Raw genomic sequence first — 26668 nt, 5'->3', positions numbered from 1 at the left:
TTAATGACACCAAGGTTAGATGCATCCTCCTTAATGACACCAAGGTTAGATGCATCCTCCTTAATGACACCAAGGTTAGATGCATCCTCCTTAATGACACCGAGGTTAGATGCATCCTCCTTAATGACACCAAGGTTAGATGCATCCTCCTTAATGACACCGAGGTTAGATGCATCCTCCTTAATGACACCAAGGTTAGATGCATCCTCCTTAATGACACCAAGGTTAGATGCATCCTCCTTAATGACACCAAGGTTAGATGCATCCTCCTTAATGACACCAAGGTTAGATGCATCCTCCTTAATGACACCAAGGTTAGAGGCATCCTCCTTAATGACACCAAGGTTAGATGCATCCTCCTTAATGACACCAAGGTTAGATGCATCCTCCTTAATGACACCAAGGTTAGATGCATCCTCCTTAATGACACCAAGGTTAGATGCATCCTCCTTAATGACACCAAGGTTTGATGCATCCTCCTTAATGACACCAAGGTTAGATGCATCCTCCTTAATGACACCAAGGTTAGATGCATCCTCCTTAATGACACCAAGGTTAGATGCATCCTCCTTAATGACACCAAGGTTAGATGCATCCTCCTTAATGACACCAAGGTTTGATGCATCCTCCTTAATGCCACCAAGGTTAGATGCATCCTCCTTAATGACACCAAGGTTAGATGCATCCTCCTTAATGACACCAAGGTTAGATGCATCCTCCTTAATGACACCAAGGTTAGAGGCATCCTCCTTAATGACACCAAGGTTAGATGCATCCTCCTTAATGACACCAAGGTTAGAGGCATCCTCCTTAATGACACCAAGGTTAGATGCATCCTCCTTAATGACACCAAGGTTAGATGCATCCTCCTTAATGACACCAAGGTTAGATGCATCCTCCTTAATGACACCAAGGTTAGATGCATCCTCCTTAATGACACCAAGGTTAGATGCATCCTCCTTAATGACACCAAGGTTAGATGCATCCTCCTTAATGACACCAAGGTTAGATGCATCCTCCTTAATGACACCAAGGTTAGATGCATCCTCCTTAATGACACCAAGGTTTGATGCATCCTCCTTAATGACACCAAGGTTTGATGCATCCTCCTCAATGACACCAAGGTTAGATGCATCCTCCTTAATGACACCAAGGTTAGATGCATCCTCCTTAATGACACCAAGGTTAGATGCATCCTCCTTAATGACACCAAGGTTAGATGCATCCTCCTTAATGACACCAAGGTTAGATGCATCCTCCTTAATGACACCAAGGTTAGATGCATCCTCCTCAATGACACCAACACTAATCTCTCAAGTTGTCAAATCAATCAATTAAGCAGTCAATCAGTCAATCACCTAAAAAGTCACAGTGATTGACCTAGTTTTGGCCATCAACGATAATCTATTTTCTGGAGGAAAGTTTCCTCTATTACAAGAAATCACATGGAAAAAGAGGAGAAAAGGATTTCTTCAGATGTCCATGTACTGCACGACACTACGGTGCTTATTTACCAATCAGCCCAATGTCTTTTGGAGGCATACTCTGTTCAGTGTTTCAAGGAAATGTCAATAATGCCATGCTGTTTGGTAATGGCCAGTGTTGCGCAGTGGATCGTGGGATTTCCCCAGCAGTGGAGGCTGGACTGGGCTGTCTTGGCTAGAGCTGTATCGCCATGGGGCCATCTGCTCCCCCCATGGCTCACATGTCACTCTGTGACAAGACAACATTATTGATTCACACCAGTACATCCGCTTCTGTGTGTGTGTGTGTGTGTTTTATGCGTGTGTGTGTGTGTGTTTTATGTGTGTGTGAATGGCTACTATTTGGTCAGTGAACCTCAACAACGGTTTGGCTTACTCTTCATGCCGTTGTGTCCCTGAGAGACCATGGAACGGTTATGATAAGGCACATATTATTGATTGTACATTGTACATTGTACAGCGGTAGCCAATAGCCATTGTTGCCCTAGAAATAATGAAAAATATGACATTTTCCCTGCCAGCCTTTTTGGAACAGGTCCCAAAATATCTTGCGTAGCCAGCTACTGGGCAGAACCATTCAACCTTCCCCACGTTGATATATAATGGGACATTGGAGTTTGCCCAGTGGCAAAGTCAACTTGCGTCTCAATAGACCCTCTCATTATCTAGTTCCAAGCGTAGCTAGAAATATGGAACAATCTTTTTTATCTCCAACTTCAAATAATTCATTAAAGGCACATAGATTATTTTAAGTAGGTAGGGTTTCTGTGTTGTTAGTGGTAGTGGTGCCATGATACCGTGCAGTGTTTAATTCATACAATTAAAGCGCTAAGGGGAGCAGTAATAGAAGTAATAGCAGTAATAGCAGCACATCTATATTTAGAGGCCTCTCACATGGCCCTGCATTTTTCAAGGATCTCTACTGTCACCTGACACTGCAAGCCAGGTCTTGAGGTAGGTAATAAGCGAATGTGTGTGTGCATGTGTGTGTGCGTGTGTGTAAGATATCTCCCCATCACTACATCAGCAGCCCTGGGGCTCTATTTGATGGACATCCATTTAGTGTCAAGAGTTTATGGTGCCCATATATTATTCATCTATGGTAGTGCCTAAGAGCAGAACAGCACAGCATAATGGAACAATAGGTCAATAGACACAAGCACACATAAACAACCAGGTTAAATACATAGGGCTCTTGACACACACACACACACACACACATGGAAACAGACACACAATCTACTGCTCTGGTGGTCTGTGTATGAACTATTCATGGCCTGGCCTGAAGCGATTGTCCACGAATGAACAAACCGTCCAGCGCCGTCCACACCCTTGGCTGTTCTGGTCACTCAGGAAAGCTACACCCAGGACCTCTCTCATTATTTATGTAGTCAGTTCCTGAGCTGCAGACATTCCAATGACTCTCCTGAGAAGAGGCAGAAATAAGCACAGGACAGGAGGGGTGTGGAGGGCCTGGGGGAGAAGAGAGGAGGCAAAGGACCAAAGGTCATATCCTCTCACACTGAGAGTGCACTGTAAAAAAGGCTACTTAACCAATTGCTTAATCAGCATTATTCTGTGAATTGAGTAGACTTCAAACGGACAAACATTTGACTTAATGTGTTAAAGTTTGTGAGATGCAGAGTAGGGGAAGGGATGATCTCTGCCTGTGTGGTTCCCACCGTGAAGCATGGAGGAGGAGGTGTGATGGTCAGGCGCAGGAGAACCAACTTGGTATAAACGGAGTCATTTAATAAGTGCTCACAAAACTCAGAAAACCAAAATATAAACATTATAAAAGTGGGTACAAAACCCGTCGCACACCAGAACATAACTTGCACATTACATACAATCAAACAATCACCGACAAGGACATGAGGGGAAACAGAGGGTTAAATACACAACATGCAATTGATGGGATTGGAACCAGATGTGAAGGAAGACAAGACAAAAACCAATGGAAAATGAAAAATGGATCAGCGATGGCTAGAAAGTCGGTGACGTCAACCGCCGAACACCGCCCGAACAAGGGGAGGGACCGACTTCGGCGGACGTCGTGACAGATGGTTTGGAAAAGCAGCCAACAAGTGCTCAACATATTTGGGAACTCCTTCAAAACTGTTGGAAAAGTATTCCTCGTGAAGCTGGTTGAGAGAATGCCAAGACTGTGCAAAGCTGTCATCAAGGCAAAAGGGTGTCTACTTTGAAGAATCTCATTTTGATTTGTTCAACACTTTACTACATGATTCCATATGTGTTATTTCATATTTCTGATGTCTTCCCTATTATTCTATTATAGAAAATAGTGAAAATAAAGAAAAAGTAGGTGTGTCCAAACTTTTGACTGGTACTGTATATATATATTCCGGTAGACAGAAACAGCCCGGTGTACTTGAGATTATTCTGGGCAGTCATTCATTTTGATTCTGGGCTGAGTCCGACACCCGATTCCGGGCCGATTCAAGCAGTTCCGGCCCCCCGGAAGAGGGCCGCTTCTGGGCCGATTCCTCATTGCTAGCTGGGTTAAGTCTGATTTGGATATAGTTGGCTGTTTTTGCTGCATAACATGTAGAAGTTATCCCTTTTCAGTGTTAGAAGAAGTGACTGCTAAATGCTAAGTCCCGATCGTATAATATGCTTGACATAGCAGCATACAGAAATCGTTGACGGTATTCAAAGGTGTTTTTTACCTGTAATGTAATTGATTGGTAATGATGTCATGAACATGTGTTGGGGTTAACATCCATGAAACCATTATACTCCAATTTTACCTCAACATTGAGTGAAATACATACACAGTTGAAGTCGGAATTTTACACATACCTTAGCCAAATACATTTAAACTCAGTTTTTCACAATTCCTGACAGTTAATCCCAGTAAAAATCCCCTGTTTAGGTCAGTTAGGATCACCACTTTCCTTTAAGAATGTGAAATGTCAGAATAATAGTAGAGAGAATGATTTATTTCAGCTTTTATTTCTTTCATCACATTCCCAGTGGGTCAGAAGTTTACATACACTCAATTAGTATTTGGTAGAATTGCCTTTAATTTGTTTAACAAGGTCAAATGTTTCGGGTAGCCTTCCACAAGCTTCCCACAATAAGTTGGGTGAATTTTGGCCCATTCCTCCTGACAGAGCTGGTGTAACTGAGTCAGATTTGTAGGCCTCCTTGCTCGCACAAGCTTTTTCAGTTCTGCCAGCAAATTTTCTACAGGATTGAGGTTAGGGCTTTGTGATGGCCACTCTAATACCTTGACTTTGTTGTCCTTAAGCCATTTTGCCACAACTTTGGAAGTATGCTTGGGGTCATTGTCCATTTGGAAGACCCATTTGCGACCAAGCTTTAACTTCCTGACTGATGTCTTGATATGTTGCTAAAATATATCCACACACTTTTCTGTCCTCATGATGCCATCTATTTTGTGAAGTGCACTAGGCCCTCCTGCAGCAAAGCACCCCCACAACATGATCCTGCCACCCCCATGCTTCATGTTCTTTGGCTTGCAAGCCTCCCCCTTTTTCCTCCAAACATAACGATGGTCATTAATGCCAAACAGTTCTATTTTTGTTTCATCAGACCAGAGGACATTTCTCCAAAACGTACGATCTTTGTCCCCATGTGCAGTTGCAAACCGTAGTCCGGCTTTTTATGGCGATTTTGGAGCAGTGGCTTCTTCCTTGCTGAGTGGACTTTCAGGTTATGTCGATATAGGACCCATTTTACTGTGGATATAGATACTTTTGTACCGGTTTCCTCCAGCATCTTCTCAAGGTCCTTTGCTGTTGTTCTGGGATTGATTTGCACTTTTCGCAACGAAGTACGTTCATCTCTAGGAGACAGAACGCATCTCTTTCCTGAGCGGTATGGCGGCTGAGTGGTCCCATGGTGTTTATACCTGCGTACTGTTGTTTGTACGGGTCAACATGGTACCTTCAGACGTTTGGAAATTGCTGCCAAGGATGAACCAGACTTGTGGAGGTCTACAATTTTTTTTCTGAGGTCTTGGCTGACTTCTTTTGATTTTCCCATGATGTCAAGCAAAGAGGCACTGAGTTTGAAGGTAGGCCTTGAAATACTCAAATTATGTAAATTAGCTTATCAGAAGTTTCTAAAGCCATGACATAATTTTCTGGAATTTTCCAAGCTGTTTAAAGGCACAGTCAACTTAGTGTATGTAAACTTCTGACCCACTGGAATTGTGATGCAATGAATTATAAGTGAAATAATCTGTCTGTAAACAATTGTTTATAATATTACTTGTGTCATGCACAAATTAGATGTCCTAACCGACTTGCCAAAACTATAGTTTCTTAACAAGAAATTTGTGGAGTGGTTGAAAAATGAGTTTTAATGACTCCAACCTAAGTGTATGTAAACTTCCGAGTTCAACTGTATAAACAATAGCCTAAATGTAGACGCATTTTGCTGGAGGCCAATGAGTAGACTTGGGATCTTTCCCCCATGGTTCTTTCCCTTATGGATTTCCATTGCAATTCCACTGTGTTGGTCGAGTTCGATTGACCTCTTTACCACATCTATTGCGAGTGTACCCGTGACTTTAACAGTGAAATTGGCAGGGTCAGAGGTTCCAAGTTCTAGTCATTCTATTTCTATGTGTGCTGCTGCTGCAAACCGAAGACTTGTTTGTTTCAGCAAGGAGCAACAAAGTTGAATCACTTTGTTAAGAGTCCATGTTATGGCCGAAACAGACTCGACCGCACGACTGCCCGGCCATCCCATCTACAGTCAGCTGTTCGTTCCACGCAACAACATTCTGTTTTTTTTACGGTCATGACCGTTGTTGTTTTTTTACATGACGGTCTTCATCCATAACCGTCAGTTACATGGATATACTGTAATTGTGCCAGCCCTAACTAAACCAATTATTTCATCAGCATTATTATGTGAGTTGAGTAGACTTCAAAAGGACGAGAACTTGAACTGATGTGTTAAAGTGTGTTTGCTCAACACACTCTGCTTGAGTCAGCCAAATTTGATCAAGCTTGTTGAGTAAAATGACAAATGAATGTTTGCTCAAAACAACTGACAACCATGCCCATCATTATCATTTCCCAGCATGCTTTCTTACAGGTAGATTTTTCAGAATTGTTTGTTTCAATACCTGTTTTTGCATGTAATTTGATTGGTTGATTAACCTTATGCTACACAAACATAAATAACATACATTTTTCTTTACTAATCCAATCTGTTAGTAGTTGGACTTATTGCGCTCGTTACTGAAATGGCTGTTTAAAGTTGATATGATTTAAGTAGTTTCATTAAGGAATCTTCCTTACCCGGCAGCCATTCTGGATGCAGGTTGTGGGTGATTAAAAAGTTCCAATTGATTGCTATCCTCACTCTGCCTAGATTTCAATAGGAATTACACATCACTTTGCAAGGCAACATAACGTGACTTGCAAAGTGATGTGGCCTGTAAACCAGTAGTTTCAGACCACCATGTTAGGGTGTAACTAGGCCCTTAAAGAAAGGCCTGATGATATATGTAATGTATTGCCATAAATAATTTTATTTTAAAGTTAATATATTCACTTAGACAGTAAAACCATTGAATACAACAACCATGACTCTGTCGCTAAGAAATACAGTCATGGGTGGTAACTACAGTTCACTTAAAAGGCAAGGCACTCTGGGAAAAATGCAAATAAGGTAGAATTAGGGATGCACGATATATCGGTAAGCATATCGGAATCGGACTATATTAGCTAAACATGCCAACATCGGCCCGTTGTCTAGTTTAACTACGATGTGCAAAACCGATGTCAAAGCTGACGTGCATACCGATATAACGTAGGTAGATGACGTGCATACCGATATAACGTAGGTAGATGACGTGCATACCGATATAACGTAGGTAGATGACGTAATGACGCCACAGAAAAATATAGCGCTACACGTGCAACACAGCATTCCTAACCTAGAACACAATGTGTGCTGTGTGGATCGAGCAGTCAACAAGTCGAGCTGTCATTTGAAAGAGTAAGAACATTTCAGCGAGACAACTCAAAGCCGAAATCCATTAACGCCAAGATAATGGAATTTATTGCCTTTGGCAATCAACCGTTCTCTGTCGTGGATTATGTTGGCTTTCGCCGACTGGTCGAGCACCTCGAGCCCTGGTACACACTACCAAGTGGGCGCTATTTTTCAGACGGTGCCCTACCCGAGTTACACAGTATTGTTGAAACACATCCATGAGCTACTTGCTATGGGCATCACTGCTATTAACTTCACGGCTGACATTTGGACCAGAGATGTCAGCCCCATGAGCATGTTGAGTCTGACAGCACAGTTAGTCGATGAGGATTCGTACTGATGAAAGCCGTATTTCATGCTCAAGAATGTGTTGGTTCTTATACCGCTGCTACCATTTCAATGGCATTCGAGAACATGTTTGAAACTTGGAAACATGAACACACTCCTAGGGCCATTCAAACAACTGACTGGAGAAATAAACTCATCAACTGCGTCTGCATCAGACATGATACCATCTGTCATGTCATTGAAACACCCGCTGTGAACAAGCGATTCGGTGGCATTCTCTCTGAGCCTCTTTACTGTGTCGCCACCATGCTCGATGCTAGGTACAAGGACCGCTACTTTGATGCAGATAAGAAAACTGGGTTTACGTGAAATGTTAGACACAGCTGAGCTGGACAAAATGGAAATGGACACGGTGTGTGTGTGTGTGTGTGTGTGTGTGTGTGTGTGTGTGTGTGTGTGTGTGCATTTCAACTATTTAACTATACTGGAATGCTTAAAAGGCTGCTAAAATGTTCAAGATCAGTTATCGGTATCAGATTTTTTGGCAGGGAAAATATCGGATATCGGAATCGGCCAAAAATGTCATATCGGTACATCCCTAGATAGAATATATTCTCAAATTGAACTGTATATATATTCTCAAATTAAACTGTATACTCAACATAAAATTCTATGTTGTTTCAGCTATATTCCCAAATGTTGAACAAACTCACAATCCTATTGCAGCTTGATGCATTACAGTTTTACAGTGTGTATTCATGTCAGAGAGACCTGGCTCTATCAGTGCGAAATGTTTTTGAGATTACAGCATCTGACTCTCTCTCTTTCTTTCTTTCTTTCTTTCTTTCTTTCTCTCTGCTGATGAGTGGAAACAGAGTGGCAGATGTTGAGCGACTGATGCCCAATCAAACTCTGCTTTCCGCACTACACTCCGCAGAGGGGTACAACAGAGGGGGTACATTTGGCTGCTCCGGCAAAGCTCATACATGCTTTTTAAATCTCCCTTATACAACCCCAGTCCTACAGTCCACAAGTCCACATCCTCCCAACATTTAACAATAGTTTTGGGGTTGATTTATGGTTAGAAAGCATCTGGATCTGTTGATAGCTGTATCAGGCTTCTGAAACCCCACCGATCATCTCTGGCTAATGGCTGCACGTTCCCATTCCGCCATGACATCAAACTAAAACGTATCAACCTCTGCAGTCCTCTGGGGCTTGGATGGGCAAGAATGGACTCATCCTCTGTCAGGATGAATGGCCGATGGCACCAAATGACACTCGGAAACATGGACATTTTTCGGAAATGAGAGTTGCAGTTGGTTGACTGCGGGTAGTGATGAGAGTTTTTTTTAAATATATGTTTTTCCCAATTTCCCGAGAGCCCTGGTCAAAAGTAGTGCACTATTTATGGAAAAGTATTCCATTTGGGATGCACCCAGGTCTCCAATGTCAGCTCGGCGCAGGAGAAACAGGTTCTCCCTTCCATCCTGTGCAGGCATGTCACCCTGATGGAGATTAATGACTTCCCAACTGTCCCTGTTCCCCTCATCCCCGAACAGAGGGGGAAAGGGAGAGGAAGAGATGAAGGGGAGCAGACAGACCATATGCCCACAGCAGCACAGTATCCTAGCAACACCTCCCCGCTCAACCCCCTTATCCTGATTTTGGTAGTACCCTCTCCAGGACTGACCCAGTCAAATTTGTTCTACATTATTACAACAAACACCTGCCCTTAGACAAGACCACCTGGTTCCCAGTACTCCTTAGACGACCCCGTCCGTGGTGTTTGGACTGACCCGGGTGAATTCTTCCTGTCCCTCACCCTCCAATAACCTGCCTCTAACTCCCTCATGATGGGTCTTCCAGGTGCTCTCATCCATCCTCTACCCCTCCTCCTACTGTATGAAAACCCAAAACAAAGGTAGTAATTAGAAGTGATATCATCTTCTGCACATCTATCACCCCAGTGTTTCATTTGCCATACTGTAATAATTTCGCCACTATGGTCTATTTATTGCCTCACCCTCCCTTCTTATCCTACCTATTTGCACACAATGTATATAGACTTTCTCTATTGTATTATTGACTGTATGTTTGTCTGTTCCATGTGTAACTCTGTGTTGTTGTTTGTGTCGCACTGCTTTGCTTTATCTTGGCCAGGTCACAGTTGTAAATGAGAACTTGTTCTCAACTAGCCTACCTGGTTAAATAAAGGTGAAATAAAAAATAAAATAAAAAGAAGTAAGAGTGGAGTTCGGTGTCTTTAAATAAACTCTGAACCTTTTGTGAACCAGACTTTAAAAAATACAAAAAAAACATTGGCCAATGTTAAGCTTAACCCATTATTGTTGCAATTGTGTTAACTGTAGGCCTGGACAAGCTGTGTTGTATTTTAGCAGAGTACATTTTGGCCAGACTCCCCTCCACCCCCTCAGCTAGACTACTCCCTGCGGTTAAGTGTGTCAATTCAGAAGGAAGTTGGCAGTCGTCTGCCATCCAGGGCGCCACTATCCAATCGCTCATTATTTACTGAAAGTCCCACAAATAAACACAGGTGGGTGGACACAGGGCCTAAACATTATGTCTACTGTATGTGGCACTGTCTGTCTGGCTCAGAGACCTTATTATCCAATCAAAATAAAGGCCCTTTTAAACAGCTGTAATTACTCTCGCCACAAAAGACAGGAAATAGTACATTTATCCAGGTGAAAGAAGGAGGACAAAAAAAGGCACAAAGACCGGACAACACAACACAAACTTAAGAGCAGGGACCAAGGTGAATCTGAAGGAGTTGGGGTATGTGGGAGGGTAATGATCACGACCGAATGTGAGCCATCCCAACCCAGATGGATTACAAACAATTGAGACCTTGTTATAGTTTTTGTTTTGGGGAAGGTATATATTCGGCACATGCACCGGTAATTCCAGACTCAACAACGGCCAGTGACCCATACCTATTTAGAGCTTTGAGACTGTCTCCAAAATAACAGGAAGCATGCGAGTGGCTGATGGACATGTTTTCCGCACCACTCTCATGTGTCTAAATGTCACTAGGTTAATTAACTTCCCACTTCTCTCTGTTTTTAGAGGAGAGGAAAACATCAACATGCAGATTGAATTACCTCAGAGTAAGACACACAATGGCACAATGTTCCCTACTTATGCCTGGTGACACTATACTACCTCTGCTAGTTAATAATCCACATTCATTCCAATACCTTTTAGAACATTCAGTATCTATCTTTGATCTACAGCGGAACACTAACCCGGTTTGGAATATACATTATGGTGATCTTTATAGACACCTTTATTGCTCAGTATATACAGTGCATTCATAAAGTATTCAGACCCCTTGACTTTTCCACATTTTGTTACATTTACAGCCTTATTGTAAAATTGATTAAATAGTTTTTTTCCCTCTTCTATCTACACACAATACCCCATAATGACAAAGCAAAAACTGTTTTTTTAGGAAATGTTGCAAATGTATAAAAAAATGGAAACAGAAATATCACATTTACATTGGTATTTTGACCCTTTACTCAGTTCTTTGTTGAAGCACCCTTGGCATTGATTACAACCATCACTCCTGTGTTCCAAAGGCATGTTGTGTTAGCTAATCCAAGTTTATAATTTTAAAAGGCTAATTGATCATTAGAAACCCTTTTGCAATTATGTTAGCACAGCTGAAAACTGTTGTTCTGATAAAAGAAACCATGTGGCATGGTATCGGTACATCGAAAATCTCTTCCCATTTATTTTGCAACCTGTCTGGCGTAGCTGTCAACATTTTTGTCCTCACACAAAACTGGTATTAGTTTCTATTTATGCAAATTCCTTTCAGCCAATTTGTATCTTTAATATCTGGTAGGCAAACAAGTTCTCTACCTTCTCCCTTTTCCACTTGCCTCCTCCCTTTTTGTGCTAATGCTGTAATCAGTTGGTTGTAAATTTGGATTGAGCAGATATTCCCATATATTTTCAATAGCTGCATGTGACATAACTCCGTTTATTTTCATTGAATATATCATTCATAAATATAATAAACATTTTAAACATTTTTATTAATCAGTATATTTGAGTTTAACCAAAACATTTGTTGTCATATTTGTTCCATCTTTTCTGCAGGAGAAAACTGAAATTGTAAACAGCTTTGTATGGCATGATTCTTAAAAATACATTTTAAAAAATGATTTAGTCGGAAATGAGAAGCTGTAATCTGTATAATGGCAAAAAAGCCATTATTGAACAAAGGATGAGCCTTAATAATCTACTGGAGAACCATTTTGGGTTTAAGTATAACTTATGTATGAGTGAAGCTTTTAGTGAGAGGTTTAAAGCTTTAATATTTCATAATTTTAGCCTCCAAACTCATATTCATTATATAAATAGGCACGTTTAATTTTGTCTGGCTTAACATTCCAAATAAATGAAATATTTATGCTCATATGATTTAAAAACGAGTCGTCTGGAGTAGGCAGTGCCATTAGTAAGTAAGTTAACTGTGATAGGAGCAAATAGTTAATCAATCAGATTTTTTCCATAAATAGACACGTTTTTACCTCTTCATGGTTGCAGAATCTTATCTATTTTTGTTCATTTATATGTTTGTTTATATTTTTTGAGATGTGAATACCAAGCATGTCTACTTCACCATCCGTCCATTTTATTGGTAAACTACAAGGTAGTGTAAACACTGTATTTTTTAACGATCCAATACATAATATGGTACACTTGTCATAATTAGGTTTTAGTCCAGAGAGGCTAGAAAAGTGATCAAGATCTTCAATGAGACTGTGCAGGGATCCAGATTGCGGACTTAGGAAAAAACTTGAGTCATCAGCATACATTGACACATTTGTTTTTATCCCCTGGATTTCTAACCCCTTGATGTTCTTCTTCGATCTAATTTTAATAGCTGGCATCTCAATGGCCATAATAAATAAATATGTAGACAACGGACAGCCTTGTTTTACTCCTCTTAAAAGCTCAATACTTTCTGAGAAGTAACCATTATTTACTATTTTACATCTGGGGTTGCTGTACGTAACTTTAACCCATTGTATAAGAGATTCACCAAAATTAAAGTAAACCAGGCATTTATATATAAATTCTAGTCGTACTTTATCAAATGCATTTTCAAAATCTGCTATGAAGACGAGGGGTGGTATCTTTGATGTTTCATAATGGTCAATTGTTTCAAGTAATTGTCGTATATTATCTCCAATATATCGTCCGTGTAAAAAACCTGTCTGATCTGGATGAACAATATCTGGTAAAAACCTGTTTTATTCTATGTGCTATGCATTTCACCAGAATTTTCGCAAGTGTAAGAGGCCTCCAGTTTTTTTTAAATGGACTGGATCTTTATACTTACCACCTGGGTCATGTTTTAGTAGTAATGAAATCAGAATTTCATGTTGAGTACCTGAAAGTCTACCATTTTTGTAGGAGTAAATAAAACATGCTAATAATGGATATTTGAGTACATCAAAAAAGGTCTGATTATACCTCTACTGGTATACCATCAAGCCCTGGTGTTTTTCCAGACTGAAAAAATGTTATTGCCTCAAAAAGTTAATTTTATATTATTATTATTAGGAAATAAATCCTTACAGTTAACATTATTCAGGGGAAATGGAGGAGAATGAAAAGAAAACATGCTTAAACTATTTTGATTCCTATTTCAAAATGTAATCTGGTGAATCATGGATGACTCCATCATTTGTAACGAGTTTCTGTAAATTCTTTTTGATAGCAATTCTATGTTGAAGATTCAATCATTTATTTTTTACATTTTTCACAATTTTCTATCCAATTTGCTTTATTTCTGTAATACATTACACTTGATCATTCTTGAATAAGTACCTCCATTTCTTTTTGTTTTTACTCTAATTTATTTTGTGCCTCTATAGTAGTTTTCCATTACCACCTACCTGCGCTTTTACTTACTCTTTCCTTTATTAGTCTAATCTCTTTTGACCTAAACTGCTTTTGTTTTAATGATGAGTATTGTATTGAATGGCCTCTAAAAGTACATTTAAAAGTAAGGGGATCTGCTGTACCTATGTTGTGCAAAAAAAGTCAATTATTTAATCAATAGGATTCGATTACATTTTCAATATCCCCGTCCACGTGGACATTCTGTAAGAGTTGTATATATGGAGGCCAATTAGATGGTGGTCCAATGGTATTCGGTCTCCTATTAATACTTTTTTTTTTGTACTTTTAATGCCAGCAAGAATAAGACTAGGAAGTAGTCCAGATGGCTAGTTTGATTAAGCCTCCTCCATGTATATCTCACTAGGTCAGGGTTTTTCAGCCTCCATATATCCACTAGTTCTAATGTATCCATGATCTTCGCGATCTCCTTAAGTGCTTGAGGGTGATAGTTTGTGGTGTGATTTTCTTTACGATCCATTGAGCTACATAAACCGTATGATAATCTCCTACGATAAAAACTGTAAAACCAACCCTCTCCACCCACATTCTTTTTTATTCCAGGGTCGTTGCTCTAACACATTGGCTGTTGTTTACAGGCCAAATCATTGGGATCAAGAATATATAAAAGGTAGCGTAAATATCTTATATATAGAAATATATAATATACCTCTCACTTAGAGAAGTACTACCAGTGGTGGAAAATGTACCCAATTGTCATACATGAGTCAAAGTAAAGATACCTTAATAGAAAATGACTCAAGTAAAAGTGAAAGTCACCCAGTAAAACACTACTTGAGTAAAAGTCTAAAAATATTTGGTTTTAAATATACAGTTGAAGTCGGAAGTTTACATACACTTAGGTTGGAGTCAATAGAACTCGTTTTTCAACCACTCCACAAATTTCATGTTAACAAACTATAGTTTTGGCAAGTCGGTTAGGACATCTACTTTGTGCAAGACACAAGTCATTTTTCCAACAATTGTTTACAGACAGATTATTTGACTTATAATTCACTGTATCACAATTCCAGTGGGTCAGAAGTTTACATACACTAAGTTGACTGTGCCTTTAAACAGCTTGGAAAATTCCAGAAAATGATGTCATGGCTTTAGAAGCTTCAATTAGGCTAATTGACATAATTTGAGTCAATTGGAAGTGTAACTGTGGATGTATTTCAAGGCCTACCTTCAAACTCAGTGCCTCTTTGCTTGACATCATGGGAAAATCAAAAGAAATCAGCCAAGACCTCAGAAAAAATATTGTAGACCTCCACAAGTCTGGTTCATCCTTGGGAGCAATTTCCAAACACCTGAAGGTACCATGTTCATCTGTACAAACAATAGCACGCAAGTATAAACACCATGGGACCACACAGCTGTCATACCGCTCAGGAAGGAGACGCGTTCTGTCTCCTAGAGAGTAATGTAATTTGGTGGGAAAAGGGCAAATAAATCCCAGAACAGCAAAGGACCTTGTGAAGATGCTGGAGGAAACAGGTACAAAAGTATCTATATCCACAGTAAAATGGGTCCTATATCGACATAACCTGAAAGGCCGCTCATCAAGGAAGTAGCCACTACTCCGAAACCGCCATAAAAAAGCAAGACTATGGTTTGCAACTGCATATGGGGAAAAATATCGTAATTTTTGGAGAACTGTCATCTGGTCTGATGAAACAAAAATAGAACTGTTTGTCAATAATAACCATCATTATGTTTGGAAGAAAAAGGGGGAGGCTTGCAAACCGAAGAACACCATCCCAACTGTGAAACACGGGGTGGCAGCATCATGTTGTGGGGGTGTTTTGCTGCAGGAGGGACTGGTGCACATCACAAAATAGATGACATCATGAGGAAAGAAAATTATGTGGATATAATTTAGCAACATCTCAAGACATCAGTCAGGAAGTTAAAGCTTGATCGTAAATGGGTCTTCCAAATGGACAATGACCCCAAGCATGTGAGTGGTTAACCTAAGACAGGGAATTTTTACTCAGATTAAATGTCAGTAATTGTGAATAACTGAGTTTAAATGTATTTGGCTAAGGTGTATGTAAACTTCTGACTTCAACTGTACTTAAGTAACAAAAGTAAATGTAATCGCTAAAATGTACTTAAGTGTAAGGGTCTGTGTGTAGCTGGTGCAGAGGAGTCAGGCGCAGGACAGCAGAGATGAGAAAATAAAAGTAACTTTACTCAAAGTCATCAAAATACAAGATAATTACCAAGCCCACAATACAACAAACAATCACACAAACATACATGGGGAAACAGAGGGTTAAATAATGAACAGGTAATTGGGGAATTGAAACCAGGTGTGTAAGACAAAGACAAAACCAATGGAAAATGAAAGGTGGATCGGCGATGGCTAGAAGGCCTAATCCATTTGACGGTGTGTATCGGAACAATAATAATCCTTTACATTTTTTATATTGAGATATATTTTTTAAATGTAAAAGGGTAATAACACCAAATATTTTAGGATCGTATAGGCCTACTGTCCTGTTGGAAGGTGAACCTTCGCCCCAGTCTGAGGTCTTGAGCACTCTAGAGCAGGTTTTCATTAAGGATCTCACTGTACTTTGCTCCGTTCATCTTTCTCTAGATCCTGACTAGTCTCCCAGTCCCTGCCACTGAAAAGCATCTCCACAGCACGATGCTGCCACCACCATACATCACCGTAGGGATGGTGCCAGGTTTCCTCCAGACGTGATGCTTGGCATTCAGGCTAAAGAGTTCAATCTTGGATTCATCAGACCTGAGAGTCCTTTAGTTGCCCTTTGGAAAACTCCAAGCGGGCTGTCATGTGCCTTTTACTGAGGTGTGGTTCCGTCTGGCCAATCTACCATAAAGGCCTGATTGGTGGAGTGCTGCAGAGATGGTTATCCTTCTGGAAGCCCTGTCAGAGTGACCAATGGGTTCTTGGTCACCTCCCTGACCAAGGACCTTCTCCCCCATTGCTCAATTTGGCCGGGCTGCCAGCTCTAGGAAGAGTGTTGGTGGTTCCAAACTTCTTCTATTTAAGAATGATGGAGGCCACTATGTTCTTGGTGACCTTCAATGCTGCTGACATTTTTTGGTACCGTTCCCCAGATCTGTGCCTCGACACAATCCTGTCCCGGAGCTCTACGGACAATTCTTTTGACCACGTGGCTTGGTTTTTGCTCTGGCATGCACTGTCAACTGTGGGTCCTTATATAGACAGGTGTGTGCCTTTCCAAATCATCTCCAATCAATTTAATTTACCACAGGTGGACTCCAATCAAGTTGTAGAAACATCTCAAGGATGATCAATAGAAACATGATGCACCTGAGCTCAATTTCGAGTCTTATAGCAAAGGGTTTGAATACTGATGTAAAATAAGGTATTTCTGTTTTAGTTTTTTTTACATTTGCAAACATTTCTAAAAATCTGCTTTCACTTTGCTATTATGGGGTATTGTGTGTAGATTGATGAGGAAAATTTTTATTTAATCAATTTTTGAATAAGGCATTATCGTAACACAATGTTGAAAAAGTCAAGGGGTCTGAAAATATTCCGAACGCACTGTTGCCTAAGATGTCTGAGAACACCACATAATATGAGCTGAATTATAAACATCAGGGAATTTTGCCCCTTGAAAAGTAAAACTATTATGATAGTGTCTGTTTGCATTGTCAGTTGGATCTCTGCAACATTCTTCATTTAGCATGAACAGTATTTGTTTTTATATGACATTTACAGAATTTATGTGAAATTTTTCTGTCATGACGTGAAGCTCACTCACTTCTCTATAGCCTCTGACGTCACATCAGAGACCACATTTTTGGGATGTGCAATTGTCGCCAATGATCACAAGGCCCTGGCAAAATGACCCAGAAAATTGTTTACATGTACTTTCCCATAATCCTGAATTATCCATTGGATTAAAATATTCCCTTCAATTCCCATGGATATGGCACATGAAACCCCGTCGTCTCAACCTCAGTCTTGAAACATTACTGTTTATGCTGACCTACATACAAAAGTACATAGTTAGACTGGGATGTCGGGTATCAGGCTCCAGAGACCTCTCACACACAGACAGACATGGCAGCCACAGCCCGATCCACCATCCCATGACCAAAGGACTCCAACTGAACCGAAATCCACTGGAGGGTGCACGTTACATGTTAAACATACAACCTGGCTCTAGTCTGTGGCTCTGTACTCCTGGGGGCCCCTCTCTCCTCTCTGTGCTTCCCTTTGATATGTGGCACAACCTGACACCTTCAGGGGCAGAGGAGACTCAAGGGGAATGTTAAACGCTCCATCCTTTAGAGATGAAATGCTCCACATAAATCATTGATTAGCCTTCACCCCTCCCATACCCACCCCCATCTACCACCTTGCTTCCTGGCTAGATAGCTGAAACGGTGCAAACGCATGTTATTTTATCATTAATAGCACTTCTGCCAATTAGGGACACATTTTTGGCGGTTTGGCCTTATAGATGTAGAGCTGTAGAGGACAGCAGTCGTAAAGGGGTGGCCACATTGTTCATCTTCAGAGGGGAAATAGTTGTAACAAAAGAAAAACAGAACAGAGGATGTTGTGTGGCTGGTAGTGGTGGATGTGCATACTCAGATATTTGGTGGTAAATGCGCGTGTGTGCGTGTGTGTGTGTGTGTGTGTGTGTGTTCGTGTGTGACTGTGGATCCAAATCAAGTATCCAAAATGTGTGAGTGCGTGTGTACAGTATAGATTTAGTATGGGGATCTCATAGTTTTTTGGCCATGTAGATCTCTGATAAGTGTTCCTCATCTCTTGTCCTGTCTCGCGTGGGGCTGATAGCCCACACTATTAACTTGATGTCACCCTTTACCCTGACGTGTGTCTGTCCTGCTCTGCCCTGCCATGGATGTGGAACTACACAGATATAATGATCCTATCCTACTAGTGCCTCAGCCGCCCTGTGTAGTACAGACTGTTCTATGCTGATAGCCTGTCACAGACATCTATGTGTGAAAGCAGTATAGTGAATAACAGCAGTATAACAGGCATGGGCTATAGGACAAAATAAACAAAATAACATTTAATATAATGTTAATGTTTTATTGTCACATACACCGGTTACGTGCAGTGAAACGTTTGGTTTTACCCCCCACCCTGGAATATATCCCCCACCCTGGAACTACAAGGCATCTGCCACTGATGGCTACAGTCGACGGAGGCGGGTTTGAGCGTAGGGAGGTGTGACAGCGACGGTAATATTTCATTGGCCAGACGTGCTAGACAAACAGCCAGAACATCAAATCGGGAAGACTAGTAAATTATGTCGTTCATATCCAGACGTTCCCTCCGCATCATGCGTAGGCTAATGTAAACTAAAGCAGTAGATTACACATACCCATCCCCCGTTCTCCTGAATCCAGTTGAGCAGTGGTCCATTTAGATACTCTGTCATCCACACCGCGATGTGATCCACCTGCGACGTCATCTCCTTGTTCACGCATTCCACGCATATTGTGCCCCCGAACTCGAAGAAGGCGATAATCCGTCCCCAGTTAACCCCATCCCTGAACAGCTCGTCTATCACCTCTCTAAATCTCCTCTCAGCCGTGGAGGATGTGAGATACAGCTGGTGTGACATCTCTGCGAAGTCGGGCTGGTACAGTCTTTCGAGTTCGTCCCCGGCCTCACGCAAAACTCTGTGAATAGCTGCATGCGGGTCCGGTTGGGAGAGCCATTTGGAAAGACGAGGGACGCTGCCCGGTCCGCCGTTATTGGCCCCGTGGCACCGCCGTGCCAAACCCGGCCGAGGAGAAATCATCGACCCATTATTAGCAACACCTTCCTCCTCCTCGGCATCCTCGAAATCCCACGCATATCCTCGTTTCAAGAGTTTGTGACAAATGTACTTTTCCACTATAAAGCGGTTGTCGTCGTTTGCCATTATGATTGCCACTGATGACCTCCAAAATCCTCGTTTTTAAGAATAATACATCATAATTGTATATATGCACTGCATCGCACAATACATGAGATCAAACGAAAAGTGTATTTCTGAGAAAATGTTCTGTTCAAGTTTTTAGGATAACCGCCTACAATTGAACGGTGCAAAACGAAACACTGGAAAGGGAGCGATATGTGTGGATTGAAAAACGGCCCCTTCACCCAACTAGGCTGAAACCGTGAAAAGTCCAAATATAAACCACGTCAGAATTTCCAAATGTTCCCAATTGTGCTCTCAAAATAAAATATTCGAAGCGTTGGTCAAAAAGTGGCGACAGTTCCCTTCTCTGTAGACTCCAAATCTAGACAGCCAGAAATACGGAAGAGATAAAAAATATTCTCCATATGCACATAATGTACACTACAAATACATGACCGAAAATCTACATATGAAGGTCAACGTCGCATGCATCCAGAATATGATACCGAAAACTATTCCAGCGGCGTTTTACGCATACAGAAAGACGTTTTGAGTGAGGAATGTATCCCACAATTGCTGCCTGTTGTACACTCTTTGCTGCTTTGCTGGTGAGGTATTTCTTGTGTCAGGGGCGTTTCTAGGATTTGAAGACATTAGGGGCTTAGCCCAAAGCCAGTAGGGGGGTCCGGGGGCATCCTACCCCGGTAAAAAATAAGGAATTTCAAGAGCTAAATGCATTAATTTGGTGCACTTTGAGATGGACATTGAGACATTAGAACATTGAGAGATTAGATATTTTTCAGGTAACTTGCACTTTCCCACCTGCCATAGCAGACACTGCCAGTACTTAATTACAGAAACTATGTGGGTCTCTCTACTGGAACACTCTCTACTCTTTACTATGGAACACATACAGTGCCTTCAGAAAGTATTCACACCCCCTGACTTTTTCCAAATTTTGAAGTTTAAAATTGAAGTTTAAAAGCCTGATTAAATTTAGATTTAGTGTCACTGGCCTACACACAATACCCCATAATGTCAATGTGGAATTATGTTTTAATTTATTTTAGACTAATTAATTAAAAATGAAAAGCTGAAATATCTTGAGTCAATAAGTATTGAATGAAATCATCAACAGTGTCGTCGTTTGCCATTATGATTGCCACTGATGACCTCCAAAATCCTAGTTTTTAAGAATAATACATCATAATTGTATATATGCACTGCATCGCACAATACATCAGATCAAATGAAAAGTGTATTTCATTGGATGTAGTGATCACAATATAGTAGCTATATCAAGTAAAACCAAAGTTGGGCCTTTGGAGGTCATACAGAGGTTAGTAGTGATTCCTATGTTGTTGATGTAAAGAATATTTGTTGGTCTGTGGTGTGTAATGAGGAGCAAACAGACGTTGCACTTGACAGACGTAATTGCTTATCCTAATTACTAATAAGCATGCACCCATTAAGAAAATGACTGTAAAAACTGTCAAATCCCTGTGGATTGATGAGGAATTGAAATATTGTAAAGGCAAAAGGAATGGCAAATAAGTCTGGCTGCACAACCAATTGACAAACGTACTGCAAATTGAGAAATCATGTGACTAAAAAGAAGAAACTACACTATGAAACAAAGGTAAATTACATAAAGAATGATGGTAAAAAAGCTTTGGAGCACCTTCAATGTCATTTTGGGAAAAAAGGCAAACTCAGCTCCATCATTCATTGAATCAGATGGTTCATTCATCACGAAACCGATTGATATTGCCAACCACAAGATTAGCACATTTAGGCATGACATTCCAGCAACAAACGCTGACACTACACATCCAAGTATATCTGACCAAATTATGAAAGACAATAATTTTCATTTTGAATTCCATAAAGTGAGTGTGGAAGAAGTAAAAAAAAGTTGTTGTCGTCTATCAACATTGACAATGCACCGGGTCTGACAACTTGGATGGCAACTTACTGAGGATAATAGCGGACGATATTGCCTCTCCTATTTGCCACATCTTCAATTTCAGCTTACAAGAAAGTGTGTGCCCTCAGGGCTGGAGGGAAGCAAAAGTCATTCCTGCTTACTAAGAACAGTAAAGCCCCCTTTACTGGCTCAAATAGCCGACCAATCAGCCTGTTACCAACCCATAGAACTGTTCATTCATGTGGTCAGGTGCCACAAATAGGGACTTCGGAAAATTGCAATTGGCTCAGAACACTGCAGCACGGCTGGCCTTTGGATGTACACAGCGAGCAAACATTAATAATATGCATGTCAATCTCTCCTGGCTCAAAGTGGACATGTTGAAAGCACCGAGCTGTCTGTCAAGCACACAGCTCAGACACCCATACATACCCCACAAGATATGCCACCAGAGGTCTCCACCTCTGGCCTGCTCGCCTCCCTACCACTGAGGAAGTACAGTTCCCTCACAGCCCAGTCAAAACTGTTCGCTGCTCTGGCCCCCCAATGGTGGAACAAACTCCCTCACGACGCCAGGACAGCGGAGTCAATCACCACCTTCCGGAGACACCTGAAACCCCACCTCTTTAAGGAATACCTAGGATAGGATAAAGTAATCCTTCTCACCCCCCCCCCCCCCCTTAAAAGATTTAGATGCACTATTGTAAAGTGGCTGTTCCACTGGATGTCATAAGGTGAATGCACCAATTTGTAAGTCGCTCTGGATAAGAGCGTCTGCTAAATGACTTAAATGTAATGTAAATGTCTCTTCACAGTCCCCAAGTCAGGAACAGATTATGGGAGGCGCATGGAACTCTATTCCACATCAAGGTCATTTATGCAAGCAGTATAATCAGGTTTAAAAACAGATGTGTTGTAGATATGTGGTAGTAGAGTAGGGGCCTGAGGGCACACACTTAGTGTGTTGTGAAATGTGTTATGAATGTATTGTAATGTTTTGAAAATTGTATATCGGCCTTAACATAATAAATACAAAAACAAATACAAAAGTAGTGAACCCCTTTGTTATGGCAAGCTTAAATAGGTTCAGGAATACAAATGTGTTAAACAAGTCACATAATAAGTTACATGGACTCACTCTGTGGGCAATAATAATGTTTAACATGTTTTTTGAATAACTACCTCATCTCTGTACCCCACACATACAATTATCTGTAAGGTCCCTCAGTCGAGCAGTGAATTTCAAACACAGATTCAACCACAAAGACCAGGGAGGTTTTCCAATGCCTTGCAAAGAAGGGCACCTATTGGTAGATGAGTATTAAAAAAATAGAAGTAGATTTTGAATATCCCTTTGAGCATGGTGAAGTTATTAATTACACTTTGGATTGTGTATCAATATACCCAGTCACCACAAAGATACATGGTCTTGCCTAACTCAGTTGCCGGAGGGGAAGGAAATCATTCAGAGATTTCACCATGAGTCCATTAGTGACTTTAAAACAGTTACAGAGTTTAATGGCTGTGATAGGAGAAAACTGAGGATGGATCAACGTCATTGTAGTTATTGCACAATACTAACCTAAATGACAGAGTGAAAAGAAGGAAACATGTACAGAATACAAATATTCCAAAACATGCATCCTGTTTGTAATAAGGCACTAAAGTAAAACTGCAAGAAATGTGGCAAAGAAATTCTGAATACAAAGCCTTAACTTTGTGGCAAATCCAACCACTCTTCATATTTTCAAGCATGGTGGTGGCTGAATCCTGCTATGGGTATGCTTGTCAACAGCAAGGATTAAGGAGTTTTTTTAATGATAAAATGGAATAGAGCTAAGCACAGGCAAAATCCTAGAGGAAAACCTGGTTCAGTCTACTCTCCACCAGACACGGAAAGATGAATTCACCTTTCAGCAGGAAAATAACCTAAAAGACAAGGCCAAATCTACACTGGAGTTGGTTACCAAGAAGACAGTGAATGTTCCTGAGTGGCTGAGTTACAGTTTTCACTTAAATCTGCTTGAAAATGGTTGTCTAGTAATCAACAACCAATTTGACAGATCTTGTGTCAGGATTTCGCCAGGATTGTTCAGGTTTTGGTCACTAGATGCCCCCATTGTGCTTTTTGACCCTTTTGTTTTCCCTTGTTCCCAGTTATTATTTGCACCTGTGCCTCGTTTCCCTTGATTGTATTTAAACCCTTAGTTTTCCTCAGTTCTTTGCTCTGTGTTTGTATGTTTAGCACCCAGCCATGCTGTGAACTCTTGGTTCTTTAGTTGGAGTTTCTTGAGGTACTCTGATTTTGTTCTTGTTTATTTTTTATTATTCTTTTGAGGTTTGTTTTTTTCCCCTACTGTTCATACCTCTTTGTGGATTTTCCTTGTGTCTTGGAGGATATACATTTTTTCTTTATTAAATCACCGTCTCTAGTACTGCTGTGTCTGCCTCATCTTCTGGGTTCTGCCAACTATTAGTGGCTCAGTTTACTAAGTGACTGTTTCTCACACCGGAGACCTGAGTTCGTAACCGGGTCCCGACATCTTGGAGAATTTTTAAAAAGAATAATGTGCAAATATTGTATAATCCAGGTGTGCAAAGCTCTTAGAGACTTACCCAGAAATAGAAGCTGTAATCGCTGCCGAATGTGATTCCAAAATGTTTTACACTCAGTGTATTTCTGGCATAAAAAATTCTCTGTAAAACGTTACTTCATAGCTCTAGTGATGTGTGGTTATGGACACTCATATCAGACTGAAATACAACCCCCCCCCCCCCACACACACACACACACCCCCCCATACACACAAAAAGACCATCAAAAGGTTCGGGGCTGGACCAAAAACATCCGGGGCTGAAGCCCAGGCCTAATGGCGCTACTGGTCGTCACCCATCCAAAGTTATCTCTTGTGGTTTGTTTGGAGTAGGCCTACATGTTCTTCTCATTTGGTTACTTAAGTTTCATCTGGAATACAATTGAGAAATTGATGCCATGATAGGCATGATAGGATTTTGACCTTGAATTCTTATCTAATGCATAAAAGTTTGGTGGCATAACCCTAACCTTTCCCTGAGATTTCATGTCTCAAAATATCATGGTGAAAAGCCATTTAAACTATTATGGACAGTAGTATCAATTCAGTGAACTTTGCTTGTTTGAAGAATTAGAAGCTTCATAGTTACCTCTGCTGCAGAGGATACATTCATTAGAGCGTTGTGTCTTTGGCTATGCCGGATTAAGTGATATGACATGCTATTCTATAAAATAATTTCTCCGTAATTAATATTACCTGATTGAGCTAATCATGTAAATGTAATTAACTAGAGAGTCGGGCACCACGAAATAATATTTATAGAGCTGTTATCTTCCGAATAAACTCTTAAAGACCTAGTAATATTTTACATCAATAGCAGTCAATATTAATCCTCACCTTAATTCAGTCTCATCTGAAAGTTGTAAATTCTTGGTTATCTGCACGGACCCTGGCTAACAAGTTGAATCAGCAATACAAAATTGGGTTTAAATATTTATTTGCTAAATACCTAACTAATCACACAGAATTACACATACACATAATTAATCATTACTTGATTACTAATTACGTCATAAAGGAAAACGTCCCTGGTGGGCAGAACAGATATGACAGCTGTTTACACAAAAGAAAAGGGTGTAACGGCCGTCGTCGGTGGAAGAAGGTGAGGACCAAGGTGCAGCGTGGTATATGTCCATATTTATTAAATGAACACGGAAATAACAATAACAAAGAGAAACGAACAGTTCTGGCTGGTGCAGACACACAACAGAAAACAGAACACTATAACCCACCAAACTCAAAAGAAAACAGGCTCCCTAAATATGGTTCTCAATCAGGGACAATGATTGACAGCTGCCTCTGATTGAGAACCATACCAGGCCAAACACAGAAATAGCAAATCATAGAAAAACTCACATAGATAACCCACCCAACTCACGCCCTGACCATACTAAAACAAAGACATAACAGAAGAACAAAGGTCAGAATGTGACAAAGGGGCTGGGTTTGGGTGAAAGAGCGGGAAGACTGAGGGACAGCATGTGTTTTTCCCACAGTAAAGCATGGAGGAGGTGTTATGGTGTGGGGGTGATTTCCAGCATGGCTGCCACAGCATTCTGCAGCTATACGCCATCCCATCTGGTTTGGTTTTAGTGGGACTACCATTTGTTTTTCAACATGACAATGACCCAACACACCTCCATGCTGTGTAAGGGCTATTTTACCAAAAAGAAGAGTGATGGAGTGCTGCATCAGATGACCTGGCCTCCACAATCCCCCAACCTCAACCAAATTGAGATGATTTGGGATGAGTCGGACCGCAGAGTAAAGGAAAAGCAGCCAACAAGTGCTCAGCATATGTGAGAACTCCTTCAAGACTGTTGGAAATGCATTCCAGGTGAAGAGAGGTGGTTGAGAGAATGCCAAGATTGTGCCAAGCTGTCATCAAGGCAAAGGGTAGCTATTTGAAGAATCTCAAATTTAGATTTGTTTAACACTTTTTTGGTTACTACATGATTCCATGTGTTATTTCTTTGTTTTAATGTCTTCACTATTATTCTACAATGTAGAAAATAGTGAAAATAAAGAAAACCCTTGAATGAGTAGGTGTTCTAAAACTTTTGACTGGTTGTGTATACTATAGCTACCTGCTGCCCAGGCTGTTTTGTTCCCCTCATGGAAGATGAAAGTCCACTACTCAAACAGAATATGTAAAACCTCACATCCACCCACAGTACACACAGTAGCCCCCCATTAACCACCCGGATGAACACACACACTGTACATCAAAACTGAAACGCTCCGTAATGGTAGAAAACATCCCCTCCACTCAACATCTGTAAACACAGGAGCCAGGATTGATCAACTGTAACCATAGGTTGTGTATGTATCTAGGCTGTGCAACCCCCAGCAACGGAATAATGTAAGCTCATAATCCAAACAAAGCAAACACAGATACACAAATACATTTTTTACAATTTAGTCATCTAGTTCTGTGGTTCTCAAACTGTGGGCGTGTCCCTGTGGTTGGGGCGGGAGGTCCCAACAAGCCCATGTCAGCTAATGTTTTTTAGCATATAGATTTTGTGGTTTGAG

The 26668-nt window shown here is 40.7% G+C and overlaps 1 protein-coding gene across 1 annotated transcript in view; it reads right to left on the bottom strand.

The window, feature by feature from the left end:
• Window positions 1–20230, bottom strand: part of LOC115103013 (apoptosis regulator Bcl-2-like) — a 53177-nt gene extending 32947 nt beyond the window's left edge. Inside the window, exon 1 of the mRNA XM_029623563.2 lies at window positions 19088–20230. Within this exon, the coding sequence (XP_029479423.1) occupies window positions 19088–19633 (546 nt within the window). The 5' untranslated portion in view covers window positions 19634–20230. The remainder of the gene's footprint in view (window positions 1–19087) is intronic.
• Between the last annotated feature and the right edge of the window lie 6438 nt (window positions 20231–26668).

Source organism: Oncorhynchus nerka, linkage group LG20 (genome assembly GCF_034236695.1).
Source record: "Oncorhynchus nerka isolate Pitt River linkage group LG20, Oner_Uvic_2.0, whole genome shotgun sequence".
In the NCBI taxonomy this organism is placed as follows: Eukaryota; Metazoa; Chordata; class Actinopteri; order Salmoniformes; family Salmonidae; genus Oncorhynchus; species Oncorhynchus nerka.
This window is presented reverse-complemented; position numbering and strand designations above follow the sequence as displayed.